At 37.6% G+C, this 18,263-nt stretch overlaps 1 protein-coding gene across 1 annotated transcript in view; it reads right to left on the bottom strand.

The window, feature by feature from the left end:
• Positions 1-9,772: 9,772 nt before the first annotated feature.
• The window catches only part of LOC126251555 (O-phosphoseryl-tRNA(Sec) selenium transferase), a 71,346-nt gene continuing 62,855 nt past the window's right edge, over positions 9,773-18,263 (bottom strand). The window contains exon 10 of the mRNA XM_049952072.1: positions 9,773-17,293. Within this exon, the coding sequence (XP_049808029.1) occupies positions 16,995-17,293 (299 nt within the window). The 3' untranslated portion in view covers positions 9,773-16,994. The remainder of the gene's footprint in view (positions 17,294-18,263) is intronic.

Raw genomic sequence — 18,263 nt, 5'->3', positions numbered from 1 at the left:
GGTATTTAGATAGCACAGTCTTTGCACTAATGTCCTGGACTAAATTCCAAGCTACTCTACTATGTGTTAATGGTGATCCATACACAGGATGGGAACATTAGGCATAATGCCTGTCCCTTCATCTTCATCTCCCCATGTTCTCACAACAGGTGAGGGATCCCTCTCATCCTGGGGGCCAAGTTACCTGCCCTTGCCCTTCCTTTTTAACCTTCCTCTCTCTTTCCCGAGTGGGGAACTAATAGTTCCAAAAGCTAGTAAAATTTCATGTGTGTCCATTGGTAGTACTTGATACTTCACCTCCTGAACTAACCAGCAATTACATCACAATTTTACGACTTATGTATAATATTACTATTTAGAAATTCTGGTATGTACTAGAAAAGGCTGATGCATGTGCCTGAGTAAGGATTGGTTTGGGGAGGGGGTGTTAAGGAGCTGTACAAAAGTTGGCATGATTTGACATAACCTTCAGAACTTTTTTCTCTAAAAAACTGTAAACATTTGATGGAATAGTTTTTCTAGTATGTTGGCAAGTTGCCAAAAGCAAACTTAAAAAAATGAACAATCGTCAGAAATAAGTGTTAATATAAGTGTGGTATATACGAGATTATCATCACATAGCTGTTGTATCTCATTATGTATCATGAAACTAATAGACTAATTAAAAATATAATTGTACCGATACTGTGTAATGCAATAGTATATTCAATGGCGGTAGGGTCAAGTATTCTATAATTTTTTGTAACGATAATATTGACCAGAATGAGATTTTCACTTTGCAGTGGAGTGTGCGCTGATATGAAACTTCCTGGCAGATTAACACTGTGTGCCGGACTGAGACTCGAACTTGGGACCTTTGCCTTTCGCGGGCAAGTGCTCTACCAACTGAGCTAACCAAGCATGACTCACGCCCCATCCTCACAGCTACAGGTACTGGCAGAAGGAAAGCTGTGAGGACGGGGCGTGAGTCGTGCTTGGTTAGCTCAGTTGGTAGAGCACTTGCCCGCGAAAGGCAAAGGTCCCAAGTTCGAGTCTCAGTCCGGCACACAGTTTTAATCTGTCAGGAAGTTTGATAATATTGATGTATTTTATATCCACAGTGATATGTGTGTGGTCCTCAGGAACACATAATATTACATACAAATAAATAATCATTATCTCACAGTCTTATCCCTCCACAAACTAGGCTTCATAATGACAGTGAGCTTTAAATTTGAACATTAAAGTATGATATTGCACTCACCAAAACAAAGGGCTAACCTAAACCACAAAGCACTTAAGAAAAACCAGATCATTTAATACACCCAATGCAGTAATAATAAAATATCTGTAACATAATATTGTTTGACTTGACACACACATGCACCAATTTAAGCAGAAAGTGAATGTTTTGTATCTACAAATAATATTACTGCTAAGCCACATTACTCTTAACATCCCAATGTGTACTTTATCAAATTATTTTTAATTTCAGTCTTCACAGAATTTATAAAAGCACACCACTTTATCATCTTTTAACATTAGATTCCAAAAAGTCAAAGCAACCACAAAAGACAAATAATCTTCTATCCAATACACCTTATAAAAATAATTGAATGTGATTTACAGAAAATATTTACAACTCTGCAAGCTATTGACAACTGAAGGGTTTGGTGCGAGGAGGAGGTGGTAGTTGGACTTACATGTACTATCTTGTGGTAATAATAAAGAATAATGGGTGATTCAGAAAAGGAATTTGGGATTTTGTCAACCAAACAGCTGTGCAGTGAGCTACCTTAATTTAAGTATTAACTGTATTTTTCTTATTTGTCACTTCTTCTTCCGTGTGTTTTTGCTTTTAGGAAGCTTTAATTTTCAAGTGCTAGTAATAGTGTTCCATAGATTTCGTGTTTGTTTTGAATACAGTCAGAGAGAGTCCCTTTAGTCAACCATAGTGACAGTAGTGCTAGTGTTTGTTTTCAATACAGTCCAGAGACAGGTAGTGCTATTTTCATAGTTTTCTACAAGAAGTGGCTAGCAATCACAGTTTAGTCAACAATCAGCCTCCTTTAGTGAATTAGCAGTCTAGTTAAAAGTTCCCAGAATGAGATTTTCACTCTGCAGCGGAGTGTGTGCTGATATGAAACTTCCTGGCAGATTAAAACTGTGTGCCCGACCGAGACTCGAACTCGAGACCCTTGCCTTTCGCGGGCAAGTGCTCTACCAACTGAGCTACTGAAGCACGACTCACGCCCGGTACTCACAGCTTTACTTCTCCCAGGGTTTTAGTTAAAAGTTGATTAAATCTCTACAGTAAATTGATTCCTTAGGATGGATAGGATGTGTGACTGCTGTGTACGGACGCAGGAGGAGCTGGCCACTGTACGTGAACTGCTGAGCGTGTTGATGGCCGTGGTCAGCCGTCTTCAGGCTGCTGCCTCGGAGTGTAGCGGCAGTGGGGAGTCTGGTGCGTCGCATGGTACACCCCAGGTGTTACATGCTTCACCCACTGTCCCTGCTGTCGAGACATTTTCGCGGGTACCAGGCGCGGTTGGGCCACCCTCTCCCCAAGGGGAGTGGCGGGTTCAGCGGCGTTCGTGGCGCACGGGGGGGAGGGTAAACGTGGAGGCTGGCCGTGTGGCATCGCCCGCTCTGCCTGTGAGTGGACATGTGGCTGCTCCTTCAGCAAGGTCCGAGCAGGCACACGGGGGGAGTGGTTTATTAGTTATTGGGAGCTCCAACGTTAGGCGGGTGATGGAGCCCCTTAGGGAAATAGCGGAAAGGTCGGGGAAGAAGGCCAGTGTTCACTCTGTCTGCTTGCCGGGGGGTCTCATCCGAGATGTGGAGGAGGCCCTGCCGGCGGCGATAGAGAGCACTGGGTGCACCCAACTGCAAATTATTGCTCATGTAGGCACCAACGACTCCTGCCGTCTGGGTTCAGAGGTCATCCTCAGTTCGTACTGGCGGTTGGCGGAATTGGTGAAGGCGGAAAGCCTTGTTCGCGGGGTGGAATCAGAGCTAACTATTTGTAGTATCGTTCCCAGAACCGATTGCGGTCCTCTGGTTTGAAGCCAAGTGGAAGGCTTAAACCAGAGGCTCAGACGATTCTGTGGAGATCTGGGGTGCAAATTTCTCGACCTTCGCTATCGGGTGGCGAAATGTAGGGTCCCCCTGAATAGGTCAGGTGTGCACTACACGCCGGAAGCAGCTACAAGGGTAGCGGAGTACGTGTGGAGTGCACATGGGGATTTTTTAGGTTAGAGAATTCCCTCCCTAGGCCCAACAAGAGGCCTCCTGAGACGCAGCAAGGTAGGAGTGGGCAAAATGCAACAGGGAATAACAATATTAATGTGCTAATAGTAAACTGCAGGAACGTCTATAGAAAGGTCCCAGAACTGCTCTCATTAATAAACGGTCACAATGCCCATATAGTACTAGGGACAGAAAGTTGGCTGAAACCAGACGTAAACAGTAATGAAATCCTAAACTCAGATTGGAATGTATACCACAGAGACAGGCTGGACAGTGAAGGGAGAGGCGTGTTTATAGCGATGAGAAGTGCAATAGTATCTAAGAAAATTACGGAGATCCGAAACGATTTGGGCGAAGGTCACGGTTAAAGCAGGCTCACACATGGTAATTGGATGTCTCTATAGGCCCCCTGGCTCAGCAGCTGTTGTGGCTGAGCACCAGAAGGATAATTTGGAAAATATTTCGAGTAGATTTCCCCACCATGTTATAGTTCTGGGTGGAGATTTTAATTTGCCAGATATAGACTGGGAGACTCAAACGTTCATAACGGATGGCAGGGACAAAGAATCCAGTGAAATATTTTTAAGTGCTTTATCTGAAAACTACCTCGAGCAGTTAAACAGAAGACCGACTCGTGGCGACAACATATTAGACCTTCTGGTGACAAACAGACCCGAGCTATTTGAAACAGTTAACGCACAACAGGGAATCAGCGATCATAAAGCGATTACGGCATCGATGATTTCAGCCGTAAATAGAAATATTAAAAAAAGTAGGAAGATTTTTCTGTTTAGCAAAAGTGACAAAAAGCAGATTACAGAGTACCTGACGGCTCAACACAAAAGTTTTGTCTCAAGTACAGATAGTGTTGAGGATCAGTGGACAAAGTTCAAAACCATCGTACAATATGCGTTAGATGAGTATGTGCCAAGCAAGATCATAAGAGATGGAAAAGAGCCACCGTGGTACAACAACCGAGTTAGAAAACTGCTGCGGAAGCAAGGGGAACTTCACAGCAAACATAAACATAGCCAAAGCCTTGCAGGCAAACAAGAATTACGCGAAGCGAAATGTAGTGTGAGGAGGGCTATGCGAGAGGCGTTCAATGAATTCGAAAGTAAAGTTCTATGTACTGACTTGGCAGAAAATCCTAAGAAATTTTGGTCTTATGTCAAAGCAGTAGGTGGATCAAAACAAAATGTCCAGACACTCTGTGACCAAAATGGTACTGAAACAGAGGATGACAGACTAAAGGCCAAAATATTAAATGTCTTTTTCCAAAGCTGTTTCACAGAGGAAGACTGCACTGTAGTTCCTTCTCTAGATTCTCATACAGATGAGAAAATGGTAGATATCGAAATAAACGACAGAGGGATAGAGAAACAATTAAAATCGCTCAAAAGAGGAAAGGCCGTTGTGCCTGATGGGATACCAGTTCGATTTTACACAGAGTATGCGAAGGAACTTGCCCCCCTTCTTGCAGCGGTGTACCGTAGGTCTCTAGAAGAGCATAGCGTTCCAAAGGATTGGAAAAGGGCACAGGTCATCCCCGTTTTCAAGAATGGACGTCGAACAGATGTGCAGAACTATAGACCTATATCTCTAACGTCAATCAGTAGTAGAATTTTGGAACATGTATTACGTTCGAGTATAATGACTTTTCTGGAGACTAGAAATCTACTCTGTAGGAATCAGCATGGGTTTCGAAAAAGACGGTTGTGTGAAACCCAGCTCGCGCTATTCGTCCACGAGACTCAGAGGGCCATAGACATGGGTTCACAGATAGGTGCCGTATTTCTTGACTTCCACAAGGCTTTCGATACAGTTCCCCACAGTCGTTTAATGAACAAAGTAAGAGCATATGGACTATCAGACCAATTGTGTGATTGGATTGAAGAGTTCCTAGATAACAGAACGCAACTTGTTATTCTCAATGGAGAAAAGTCTTCCAAAGTAAGAGTGATTTCAGGTGTGCCGCAGGGGAGTGTCATAGGACCGTTGCTATTCACAATATACATAAATGACCTTGTGGATGACATCGGAAGTTCACTGAGGCTTTTTGCAGATGATGCTGTGCTGTATCGAGAGGTTGTAACAATGGAAAATTGTACTGAAATGCAGGAGGATCTGCAGCGAATTGACGCATGGTGCAGGGAATGGCAATTGAATCTCAATGTAGACAATGTAATGTGCTGCGAATACATAGAAAGAAAGATCCCATATCATTTAGCTACAAAATAGCAGGTCAGCAAATGGAAGCAGTTAATTCCATAAATTATCTGGGAGTACGCATTAGGAGTGATTTAAAATGGAATGATCATATAAAGTTGATCGTCGGTAAAGCAGATGCCAGACTGAGATTCATTGGAAGAATCCTAAAGAAATGCAATCCGATAACAAAGGAAGTAAGTTACAGTACGCTTGTTCACCCACTGCTTGAATACTGCTCAGCAGTGTGGGATCCGTACCAGATAGGGTTGATAGAAGAGAGAGAGAGAAGATCCAACGGAGAGCAGCGCACTTCGTTACAGGATCATTTAGTAATCGCGAAAGCGTTACGGAGATAATAGATAAACTCCAGTGGAAGACTCTGCAGGAGAGATGCTCAGTAGCTCGGTATGGGTTTTTGTGATAGTTTCGAGAACATACCTTCACCAAAGAGTCAAGCAGTATATTGCTCCCTCCTACGTATATCTCGCGAAGAGACCATGAGGATAAAATCAGAGAGATTAGAGCCCACACAGAAGCATACTGACAATCCTTCTTTCCATGAACAATACGAGACTGGAATAGAAGGGAGAACCAATAGAGGTACTCAGGGTACCCTCCGCCACACACCGTCAGGTGGCTTGCGGAGTATGGATGTAGATCTAGATACCTAAGAATAATCATTTATACATATATGATGATTATTTTTGGCAAAAGATCCCCATATCATTCAATCAGTTCCCACAGCACTATACACACTCAGTGCTGATTGAAGATGTAAATGTGCTTTATTTCTTCTCATCTTCGAAAATAAAAATCACATTTTAATGCAATGCCAGTTTTCTCTGGTTAAAAGTAGGTGTTTGCATAATTTATTTAAAAGTACTTAGAACTTGATCACAGTTTTGTGACCTGTGATTGTGCCTTTGGAAACATTGAAAAGTGAATAAAACACAACAATAAAAATGTTTAACATTCAAAACAATACCTCCTTAACATTAATAACTGTCACCAATTAAACTTTCACTCCTTCCCACTTAAGATGGATAAATATACATATACATAATTGAACTAATCAGCAAATACGTCATCAAAAATTGTAAGTGGTTTTATGATGGATTACACACAGACAGTACTCCAGATGTTATAAGGGAGAATGTAAAGATTGAAAAATAGAATTCTATTTGTGAAGCAAAAATTAATTAAGTATCTCCAGTTTTTCATTAAATAAATAATTACAATTTTACAGCGTATTTTTTATGAAATCCATTTCCTAAAAAAAAACAAAGAAATCTTTTTACATATGTACGGTGGCAAGAAAGGGGTAGAGTCCAACAATGAAGCATGTGCCACAATATCTAGAAGATATATTTTTAAGTGAAAATGCTGTCCTAATGTCTAAGAACCATTACAGAATTTCATTAGAATAAAAATTTCACAAACCTGAAAATTCTGATTTCCAAATGTTCTTTTTAATTACTAAAAACTTGGAAAATCCTCCTTTCTACAGCAAACCATTCTATTCCTTTCAGTCATTCAGTTCTCATGTACTGTCTCAGACCACTCTGCTCATAATCAGTTCACGTACATGGTATTCTGACAGATGCAAGGAACACTTCACCACCTTAGTGTTTAAGATGCAGTCTATAACCAGCCTTTCAGATTCAGTTAAGTTTATTGGGTCCTTTTCTTTAAATTTGTAGTAGTATCTTCATTTATTTACCACCACAATTTTTACAATACCACAGCACATCTGGGCACATTTTTCCTAGCTACAAGTTTCTCCTATATGTATGATGAAGGCACCACACATTTCTTTCTCATTACAAAACGTTCTCTGAATCATTTTTAATCTAATTGTAAACACATTAATACAATTTATACCTCCCATAATATGTTCATGCATGAAAGATATATTCCCGTGATATTTAAAAAATGAGAATATGAATTTGCTTAAAAAGAGCATCATACGTTTGGTGAACCCGTGATAAACGAACATCTCCACATCCCAAGAGCATTATTAAGTGTGCAGCACTTTGTAACATTTATTTTCTATAGGCTTCCATATTAATTGAAGCCCATTTGTTGCAACCCATAAGTTTTCGAACCCAAATTAGAAAGTTTTTCCTGTGACAAAATCTTATTCCCTGCAAAGACAAGTCAGCTCTACTTTGTTGTGTTACGTGGATCTAAACCTTTGAAGTTAAGTGGCATGATGTCCTTACTGTCAATATATCAGCTTACTACAACTATAAATCACTAAAATTCTTAATGATGTACGAAAGCTCTTCATGTGAAGATTAAGCCTGCTTGTCTACCCAGTCCAATTATCCTCATTTCAGTTTTCCCCATATCACTCAAACCAAGTGACAGGATAACCTCTATTATTAAATCACTAGCCCAGAACCAAGTACCAATTGCAGGTTGCCGATCTTAGGGCTTCCACGTGAAAAGAATTGATTTTGCATATTTAGTGCAATTATTGACCAAATTTAGGATGCTGTCATGTTCTCCTTATTAAGAGGTATAATCTCATATTAAATGTTCAACACAATAAGACAAGTATTGCAGTTAGAAATTGTCTGTCTCGAGGCAGTGTAACTGACGTGCGCAAATACAAGCACTATGGCCAGAAAAATTGAGAAGGATTCTACAAAAGACCTGTTTACACCTGCACATCAACATGCATGCCAGTGCAGAGATGGCTTCACAAATTCTGGAAAGTAGTTAGCAGGAAATGTTTTGGGTTTTAACAAGTCTTCACCATGCCACTTAAATAATGGAGCCGGATGAAGTAAGACTCTACAACAAACACCATGTGACAGATCTAATGTGAGAAGTGGTCAAGACTTGTGATGGTGTGGGAATTGAAACTACAGATTATTGCTGAATCCCTTGAATCAGTCTGCTTACAATAATATTCTTGACAATAAGATGGTGGCTACTGCTGAACATCCAAACGATGCTCACTGTTCAGCACTCTAGGAAGGTAACAGTCAGCACATCAGACCAGAAATAACAGGAACTGTTTTAAGGAGCAGTAAGGAAACTTTTCACACCTCCAGTATACCAGGCTAATTATGTTACTGTGATTCTTCAGAGACTCTGTGATAGTAGAAAGGACATGTTTGCAGAAACAAAGGCATCCAATGAACCTACCAGAGGAGCAGTTTATATGAATGACAGGCACTTTAATAATTTATTATATTTTCTACCCACAAATTTCTTTAGCAATACGTAGATGCCAAAATCGGGTGCTGAATTTGATGACCAAGGTGTATGTTTCATCAATTTGTACCCCCCCCCCCCTTCCTCCTCCCTACAGTCCTTGTACTACAGTCATCTCATCACATACATTTTTGATAGAATTGGTCCACAAGACTTGCTCGGTATCTAAAAATTATTGTTTTACCTTTTGCAAAATTATAAATCAAGGGTTTCTTTCCTGCATCCCAGTAACCACTGTCCACAGCTGTTCCAGAAGGTGAACTCATAAGTGAGATTGGCTTCTTTTAACTGATTCAGGTTCTTCAGTTTCCATCCATTGCTTATAAAATTCACATAAATCAGTTCCTCACATCAAAGTGACACTTGACTGATGTTAAGAAATCCATTCACTGATGTAACGAATACAAAATCCATTGATATTGGCAATGTGCCCCTGTCATGATAAGAAATATTCACCACATTAATAAAACCAACAAACTGCAGGATGGGGTTCTGACTGGAAATAGAAGAAAAAGGTCCTATGAAGATGTGTCCAGAAATGCATCGCTGCCACAGTGTTCCTCATGAGTTGTAGGCTGTCTTACTGATGCAGTGTACTGTAAGCAGCAGAATGGTCTGGTATTCATGTAGGGGAACAAGCCAACATGGTGTTTGTGTGTGCCAAGCAGATGGAAACGGTTAAGAGCAGCAAGGCTATACCAAAACAAGTGCACTAACAGACACTAATCACATCAAACAACATTTCAAATCCTTTTTTGTTCATTTGTGTGGTCAAGGGTCTTTTCAGATGGACGAATGTGCTGGGAGGTGGTGGACTTTGCAGTCATCACAGTTTGTCGGTTTTATTAATGTTCACGCGGTATAATACTGTACACTTCTGCAGCTTGTAATTTTTGGGAAGAAACCTGTACTTCTCAATAAAAGCTGTTTCCTGTCTTGTGGTGAACATATATGGTGGTATTATGAGAAAAGTGTGGGAGTGATAACACTTAACAGACAGTGGGGTAGTATTAAATGAATGTACCATGTGCTCTTCTAAATTCTGTCCATTTTCTATGTGATACAACTGATATTCACTTAAAAAAATATAAAAGTCAGGTAATCATCAGGGTCAAATAAATACTTTTGTATTTAATAAAAATAAAACATTTTTGTGACATCATGAAATCACAAAAGTTCTTGGTGATGACTACACAAAAATATATAAATAAGAGCATTAAAATTATTGCTAATCATATATTCACAATTTGTGGAATCATTTAAGGATAGTCCGTTGACTTTAAAATTACCCGCAATGGCTGGCACTGTTTATTTAGTACAATAAATATGTAATACTAGTGAGTCTTTTTATCTCATAAATAGTTTCAAAAGCATTTAAACACTTATTAAAGATTTAGGACAGCTGAAAAACACACATTATGCCTTATGGAACTTGTTTTATAATTTTAAATAAAAGTGTTGACATACCAAAAATTTCATGGGCAGTGTCAATGCATGTCACAAATGATATCGCAAAATTTTTAATTTAACTGTTCCGTTGCTTCTCATAAGCCTTTAAGTTCCTTTACACGAAACTTAAAAGATTCAGCTATGCTTCATTACCTGTAATATATTTCTTGGTATGCACTGGCATATATTAGCTTCAGTACACCAGCCAAATCTACTAGCCACAAAATATATTGGGACCTCATGACACATATCATGATTTGTCAGTAATTCAAATTTTAGACTAGTGTAATCTGTCAGTATGGATAACAGAATGTTATAATAGCATCATTCATTCATCCATTATGCATCTAGTCGCTGAATTGTCATAACTGGCATTAAGTATGTCTAACTTAGGACTTTCTTTTTGTTGGATACCAACAGGAAGAAAGTAATACACTGAAAGCTTTTAAGAAAACTATCAGTGACTACTGCACATTTTGAAGAAATTGTAATATATGCAAGAGATACCAAACAATAAATGTGTTAGATGTGTGATCATTACTTCCTTCCAAAACCTAGAAAAATCTTACAGTATGTGAAACTGTATTTTAAGCTCAATAAAATCTTCTAACTACAATACAGCTAATATCTGATACCATGATAGCTAAAATGGTGCCTTTTACATTAGCAATCTAACAGCATATCATTAAGTTACAAATCCTCAACTAAATTTTAGATTTTCTAAATTTGAAATTGTAACTGAAAAGAAGACTAAAATCACTATCACAGGAATGCATGTGTTAGTGCTTGCATAGCACCTGACAATAAAAATTAACTTAGGGTATCACAAAAAATGATGATAATGTCTTAGCACATTTGCTCAGAAGTAATAAGTCCATGAAGTTTATTTGCAACATTAAGCCTTGGCTGTAACTACCTGCATAACATCCAAATATCCACACATGTGAAGCTGCTGGTCCTAAAAATATTTTAGCATAAGTTGGCAGCTTCCATTTATTAAATTTATGGAATAACCATAACATAGACACACTATACCTTCCTGCTTAACAGTGAAAGCCACTATGATTTTGAGCAGCCTAGAACATTTGTACAGTAACAGTTATAAACATTAACAGTTTCAGCTACCCCTTCCCACTTTTAATTCTCACCACTAAGGAAAATTAAAATACTCTTAAAATATGGTGTAAACAGTGTCTTATCTTTTTAAAAGAATGCCAGTTTAGCTTTACATAAACAATAAATAATGACAAATTTTACATATCATTATGCCATTTCATATTATAACGGGAAACACAATGTCCATAAACTTACAGCACTTCTATGCAATGCTACACATTGTACATCATCAATAATCATTTCATTACTTATGCCTTGCTGTGCTACAACTGTAACTGGCTTCTGGCTGGGAAACACTGAGAGACGATATGTCAAATGAACTCATTGCAACAGTCTTCCCTTATCTTGTCGTTGAAGTTTCGCCATATACCACCACAGGGGGGTAAAAAATACACCCTTGCAACAACGAGAATGGGCCCCATATTAACTTCCTCCATAGCACACCTAGCTACAGCAAAAAGTGAAGAACAAGGATGGAGAGCATTTCTCATGTATTACACACTTATAGATTACAACAGACACTGCACAAAAGCAAGAAGTTTGTGAAACAATGTTATCCCAACATGCTGTAGCTCAGTACTTATTCATCATCACTCTCCATTCCCTTAAAAAGAAATCCCCCCCCCCCTCTCTCTCTCTCTCTAATACACACACACACACACACACACACACACACACACACACACACACACACACACACCTTTCTTTTCTCTATCTGTCCAATAAAAATTCTAAAAATAATTTCAACTACTTTATGAAGCACACTGTCAGTTTCTCTAAATTTTCAGACTATAAGATACGCATATACACCTAATATCCATAGATATCAACTCCCCCTCCATCACCCCCCCCCTCTCTCTCTCTCTCTCTCTCACACACACACACACACACACACAAACTGCTACCACAAATTAATAAAAAATCTTTCATCTGATGGCAATTAACAGAAGACACTGAATTAACACTACCATTTATCCTTAATACATACTTTTTTTGGTAATATATTACTGTTAGTTGCATGACAACAGAGGCAACTAACATCAATGTTGTATGTTTGCAAAGCATTTTTCAACAACATTTCCTTCTGAAACTGATGTAATAACTTCAAGAATACAAATATTCATTTTATTATTGACCCAATAAACTACCACAATTAGATTCACTATCATTAAATAAAATATTGTTAAGAGAACCAATGAACAGATAAGGCAACAAATTCATAAACTGTGACATCAATAAAAATTTAGATGGAAGCCTATTAAGTGACCTCAGAACAAGATGTACACCGGTAACGTAACTTCTAACATCACACATCAAAATATATTACAAACATAGCAAATTAATAATGGTCATATTACAACACAGAGAAGAAAATAATCCTGAAACCTCTCAAACAGACTACATGACATACTAGCACAAAGCAACCAATAGTGTCTAAAAATTGAAACAGAACAAACCAAATAAAGTTATCTCACAGAAAGAAATATGGAATTGCTCATGGGAAATAGGTAATGTAGAGCATTTCTGAAAAGGTAATTTGTTATGATGAAATCAGTCAATATTTAAAATACATTATTATTATTATTATTGTTGTTGTTGTTGTTGTTGAAGAAAGAAAAAGGCTCAGTCAAAATACAAGGAAACAATATCTGGAAAAAAAGACGCAAGTTTTATAAACTGTTGAGGTTTATTCTTTTACTAGAAAATTATGCAAAAATCAAATTTCTACATTAATGCCTTTATAAAACCAACACAGTTAAAAAATATAAAAAGGAACAAAGGTAAATTATACAAAGTGTTTTGGCAGACTGACAAGTGACAAAATATAACATGGATACAACAACCAACTTTTAAGTCTTCCTTTGTCAGTGTACGGAGCACACCTGTTTTTCAATGTGAACTATTTCCTTTGGTTTCTGTCACTTATTAGTGGTCTACAAGGAATGGAAGACAAATTCTGATAAAAAAATTAACACCAGCTTACAGCATTTTTCAGTTATTTCTCCTACAACAAATGTTGAAATTGGCACTTCGGTGTTAACCCTAGTTCGATTTACCAAGCTGCACCTGAGACATCATTAAAACATGTTTCTCCTTTCACACAAATCAGTGACATGCTTTGTTTTCATGCCAGTATGCATGTCTTGCGCCACAATAAATAAAGAGTTTAATTCCAGACTTATACCACTAAATACAGAATTAAAATTACACTTTAGCTCAAACTGATGTCCTCCAGTCCTTAAACCATTCTCAGAAAACATTTTCAGAACAGGAATCTTTTTAAAGACATAAATGAATAACATAAAAGACATCTGAAGCATGCATACCTGCCTCTCACAGAGCTTTGTAGTATGAGAAAGAAACAATGGTACGCTGCGAAAAACTTATAAATGGGGCACAGAGAAGATTAACATTTCACCAAAATTACTATAAAATAAAACAAATAAAATCAGACCACATGCCAAACTTCAAGTTACAGGGCAAAATTAAAGTAATGCTTTGATAACTGCTGACGAACAGATGATGATGCAAGACTGTAGAACATTTATACTAATCACAGAGTATTTAAATTTTCTTCTCTTTTCCAGCCAAAGCGGCTTTCATTGTAAAAACAATGGCAATACTTTTAAACAAAAGTTTCCCACTGAACAAAAATTTTTAGCTATTGTTTTTCATGCACCTGTTGGGTGTATGCATACAGACTACAGGCACATGTTATACAGAAGTTCCCCATTTCAACGGAATACTGTAACACTACATGACAATGTTTATTTGTTTATGTAATAACAGGTAAGAAAATGCTTTGCAAGCACACATTATTTCTTATGAGAGATTAGGCTATACACAGCAAAAGAAGTGTTCTCCTGAGCCTATCGATGTTGATCAACAGGAGTATGACTGCAACACTTAAAACTCACTTCTGTAGCTTCTTTTACTTTCATAATCTTCTTTGGCAGATAGTTTAATGCTAGAACACCCATTTTCCCTTCAAATGTAGCTAAGACTAACAGCCTTTATAAATAAATGACAATCTAGGTTACAAAAATCAATCACAAATTCGGCAGATAATTTTGACAGATTTAAATATTACGGTTTCATAAGAACATTTCAACGATTAAATAATTGTCTGGAAAATATTACTATTTACTTCAGATTGTAGCTCTGTACAAGAAAATATCTGAATCTTGGAATCCTGTAAAATGGTTACTAAAGTAAAACAAGGTGACTCTACTTTTAATTCCATAAAACCTATCACAAATAAAATTAGGAACATTAACAAAAGCTTTTACAGTGCATCAAAATGTATTCTTAACACTCATGCACTGCACTATTCCAGTTTCCAACAGCGAAACATTTGTTTTCTTTTAAATGTCCTCTGCATGTTTCCTTACATGCATGATATAAAATGTGTTTGTACTAATCATGCCATTCTGTAAATATTTATTCAGACATTAACTTTAGTTAATGTATCACCATTCCATGTAGCCTAGTACTGGCATACAAATCACTCACAAAAAAACTAAAAAACGACCTCCACTAATTTGGTGTAATGGAGTCTCAATAAACAGGTTATACATTATCACATACTTAACAAATTTACATTTAACAAAATGTTATTCTGTACATATCTCTCCCTTATCATATTATATGTTTTTAACAGCATCTTATAACCAATTTTCTTGGTTGCCAACATCAAAAATGCATCAACCAGCTTAATCAGAATTGAAATAAGTATTGCTATATATTACAAATTTTCTGAGCCTCAACCCATCACTTTCAATTACTTCGATGTAATATTCTCATTCCTACAGTAACAGTAATTTTAGCATCTCATACAACAAAACAAACACCATACAAATGGTCAAGGAAATTAAATCAAAACCATAAACCATTTGTCAAACATTGTTACACTGAAATTTTAAAATACATACCAGGTACATAGCAATTAGTTATTTTCTTCTCACTATCACAATAGCAAAAGGTACCATAATTTCTAAAGCAACAGTTTCATCTTCCATTGAGTTCATAGCAGATGATTAAAAAAATAAGTCCCTGAAAACAGAAGTGCATCCTGACTGTTACTGATTCTCAATGCTCTTATTATTTTCAAAGATATTATTTACCATGTACCCAATAACACTGTGAAGTGTAACTGGTCTCTTGTTTCCTGACCAACAAATTCTAAAGAATAGATATTCAACAACGTTAAATATAACTTTCAAGAGACAGAGAAAATAAATTTTCTGGCAGTTAGAAATAATCTGCAAGAAAGATTCAGCTAAAAGAATTCTCACTTCTCAACAAAACCTTGTCTCATTTTTTCCCATCCTGTGTTCTGCAATGAAGCGTCTGTCAGCTGTGAATGTTAACTCATGTACAATGTAAGAAACCCACCATTCACATCAAATGCTGGCTTTGCAAAACCTGCCAGACCACAATTTCCAGGAAGAATTATCAAAATGAAATGAAACCAAATTATTACTGTTTTGCTACAGCCAATCAAAAGTTAAATGATAATCTAAAAGTCTTTCAAGGCACCACATAAACTATGAATTATTTTTAACAAATGGATTAAATATAAACCCCTCACTAAGTCAAAGAGATGGAAGACTTTGATGACATACAGCCTATTATAACATTCACATTAACTAACAGGCATGATGGTCCTGCAAGGACATACCACATCCTCACAGTTCAACACCAATAAAAGATCATAACATCCACAATACATTTGTGCCTATCAGATCTTCACAGTAAACCTTAATTTGGCTGGAAAAATAATACATATACATTAAAAGCTGTGGCTATGCTGATACAAATCAGATTTTACCCAACTATTACATTTAATAATTTACTAACAAAACAGATCAGTAACATCCAAAGTTTTTACCTGGGAAACATGGTTAACATTAACTTTTGTACATGCATGTATACTACACAAGTATCAAAAACTATTTTTATGGACAATTCAACAAACTGCAGAACAAAAACCAGGCAGCATAAATATTTATATCTTTAAAACTATCTTCAAGCATGTAACACAGTACTGTACATTTCTTGTCATTTGCATTTAAGCTCTGTGTCTATTACTGGCTTTATACTTGTGTCTGTATAGTGACACCACTAAGTAAACTCTATTATGAGACCCATACTGACATACAATATCAACACTTATTTCAATTATTCTTGTTGCTCCCCAAGATCTCTGGAAAACATTGCTTTTGTGTAAAGGTGATTAATGTATTTTCTCTTCAGCTTAATGAATGCCAGCCACATCCTTTGACAATTTGTAAAACACACTAGTTTAAAAATATTACTGGAAGGCTTAGGTACTCTTCTACTATGATGCCACTACCATGTCAAATTTGTAACAAATGCAAATAATGTCACTGCAATATATTTTACACGTAGCAAAATGTCAGGGCATTGTAATGATTACATTGCAGATACTCTTGTCACATGCCACTTTTGGATAGGGCAAACATAAAAATAGTTGTCCTTTTGTACAAAATGGGTAAATCATTTTGTAGAAACATAAAGTACCTAAAATTTCAGATCAGAGAGATGTAACAGCAAGTCTTCACCCCAAGCAAATATGGAATAACTGATACACCCATGGAGACTTCATGGCTGGAATTAAAATTTCTTAAGACGGTAGCAAGGAGCTTATACCATTAAGGCAGGCTCCCATTGGAGGCATTATCACTATCGTCGGATGCACCGCGGTGACAGTCACAGCGGGCATCGACGGACACCAACCATCACTTGCGCAAAGAGTCCTTGCTGCTGGCGAGCGACGTGCTGTTGCTGCTCTGGCTCTGCATTTCACTGCCACCACTCGCTTCTCCATTAAGTGCACTCGATCCGCCACGCATCACACGACGCATGGCTGCCAGCTCTTCTGCAGAGGTTGGGGTTGGCGGAGCACTACGTCCCTTCAGTTTTCCTAGGACCTTGTCTAGGCGATGTACAAACAGATCTACATCTGTTTTGCGCATACCGAGTGCTGCTGCAGCTGTCAGATATGGCACAGGGTAACTACTGTTATGTGCACCCCAGCCTGCAACAAATAACAGTAAACCAAAATTTACAACTGGCACTGATTGGAGAATAGATTGTAGAGTGCACAAGGGATTCTGTGATATGACAACACACATTGAAAAGTACAGTATTTTAAAGTAACTATTCTGTCACTTATTTCACATACTTCATTCATTTATTCATAATGTTCCACAGATATTATCAAGAAGGAAACATTTCAGGAATGTGAAACAAATCAAGGTACACACTAACAGAATATAAGAAGCAATTAATTACTAGTCCACCTTCATAGCTGAGCAGTTGGTCTGGCTCACTGCCATGTGGAGGACCTGTGTTCGATTTATGGTACTGTCAAGGATTTTTCCTTGGTGAGAGGACTGGTAGGAGCACATTCAGCCTCTTGAGGTCAACTGAAGTGCTATCTGACTGATTAGTAGCGGTTCCAAGGTCAGGAAACCAGACAATGGCTGGACTAGTTCAAAGGTCACGGAACCAGACAACGTCCAGGAGAGCGGTGTGTTAACCACAAGCCCCTCCATATTGTAACCGATGACACCACTAGCAGAGGACAACATGGCCGTTAGTCTGGCCTGATTGGTCATCTAGGGCCAGAATGCGGAACTGTATGTACCTTTACTTTAATTAATGACTAAATCTGCACCTTGTATAAACACTAAACTAATACTTAACATTTTCCACTCAGTAATTTTGAACACAGGTAAAAACTGGAAGATGTTGGATACATTGTTTTAAATTTCTTCTGTACATGTGAGAACCATTATTCTCTTGTGCTATTTTTAACTGTTTCAACTCACACTGTAAGTCAAATGTGATGTTGAAACTGAGTGTGTAAGAAGTTTCACTAAGATATATTTTAGCACATTTGGTAGTTTATTTTCTCACTGACTAGTTTTGAGATATCAATTTGCCACATATTTGCATCAAAAGTGTGAAACCAGTGGTGAATCATCTGCTCATGACAAACTTAA

The sequence above is a fragment of the Schistocerca nitens genome, chromosome 4 (genome assembly GCF_023898315.1).
Source record: "Schistocerca nitens isolate TAMUIC-IGC-003100 chromosome 4, iqSchNite1.1, whole genome shotgun sequence".
Taxonomy (NCBI): domain Eukaryota; kingdom Metazoa; phylum Arthropoda; class Insecta; order Orthoptera; family Acrididae; genus Schistocerca; species Schistocerca nitens.
The sequence above is the reverse complement of the archived record's forward strand: the minus strand, read 5'-3'. Positions and strand labels throughout refer to the sequence as shown.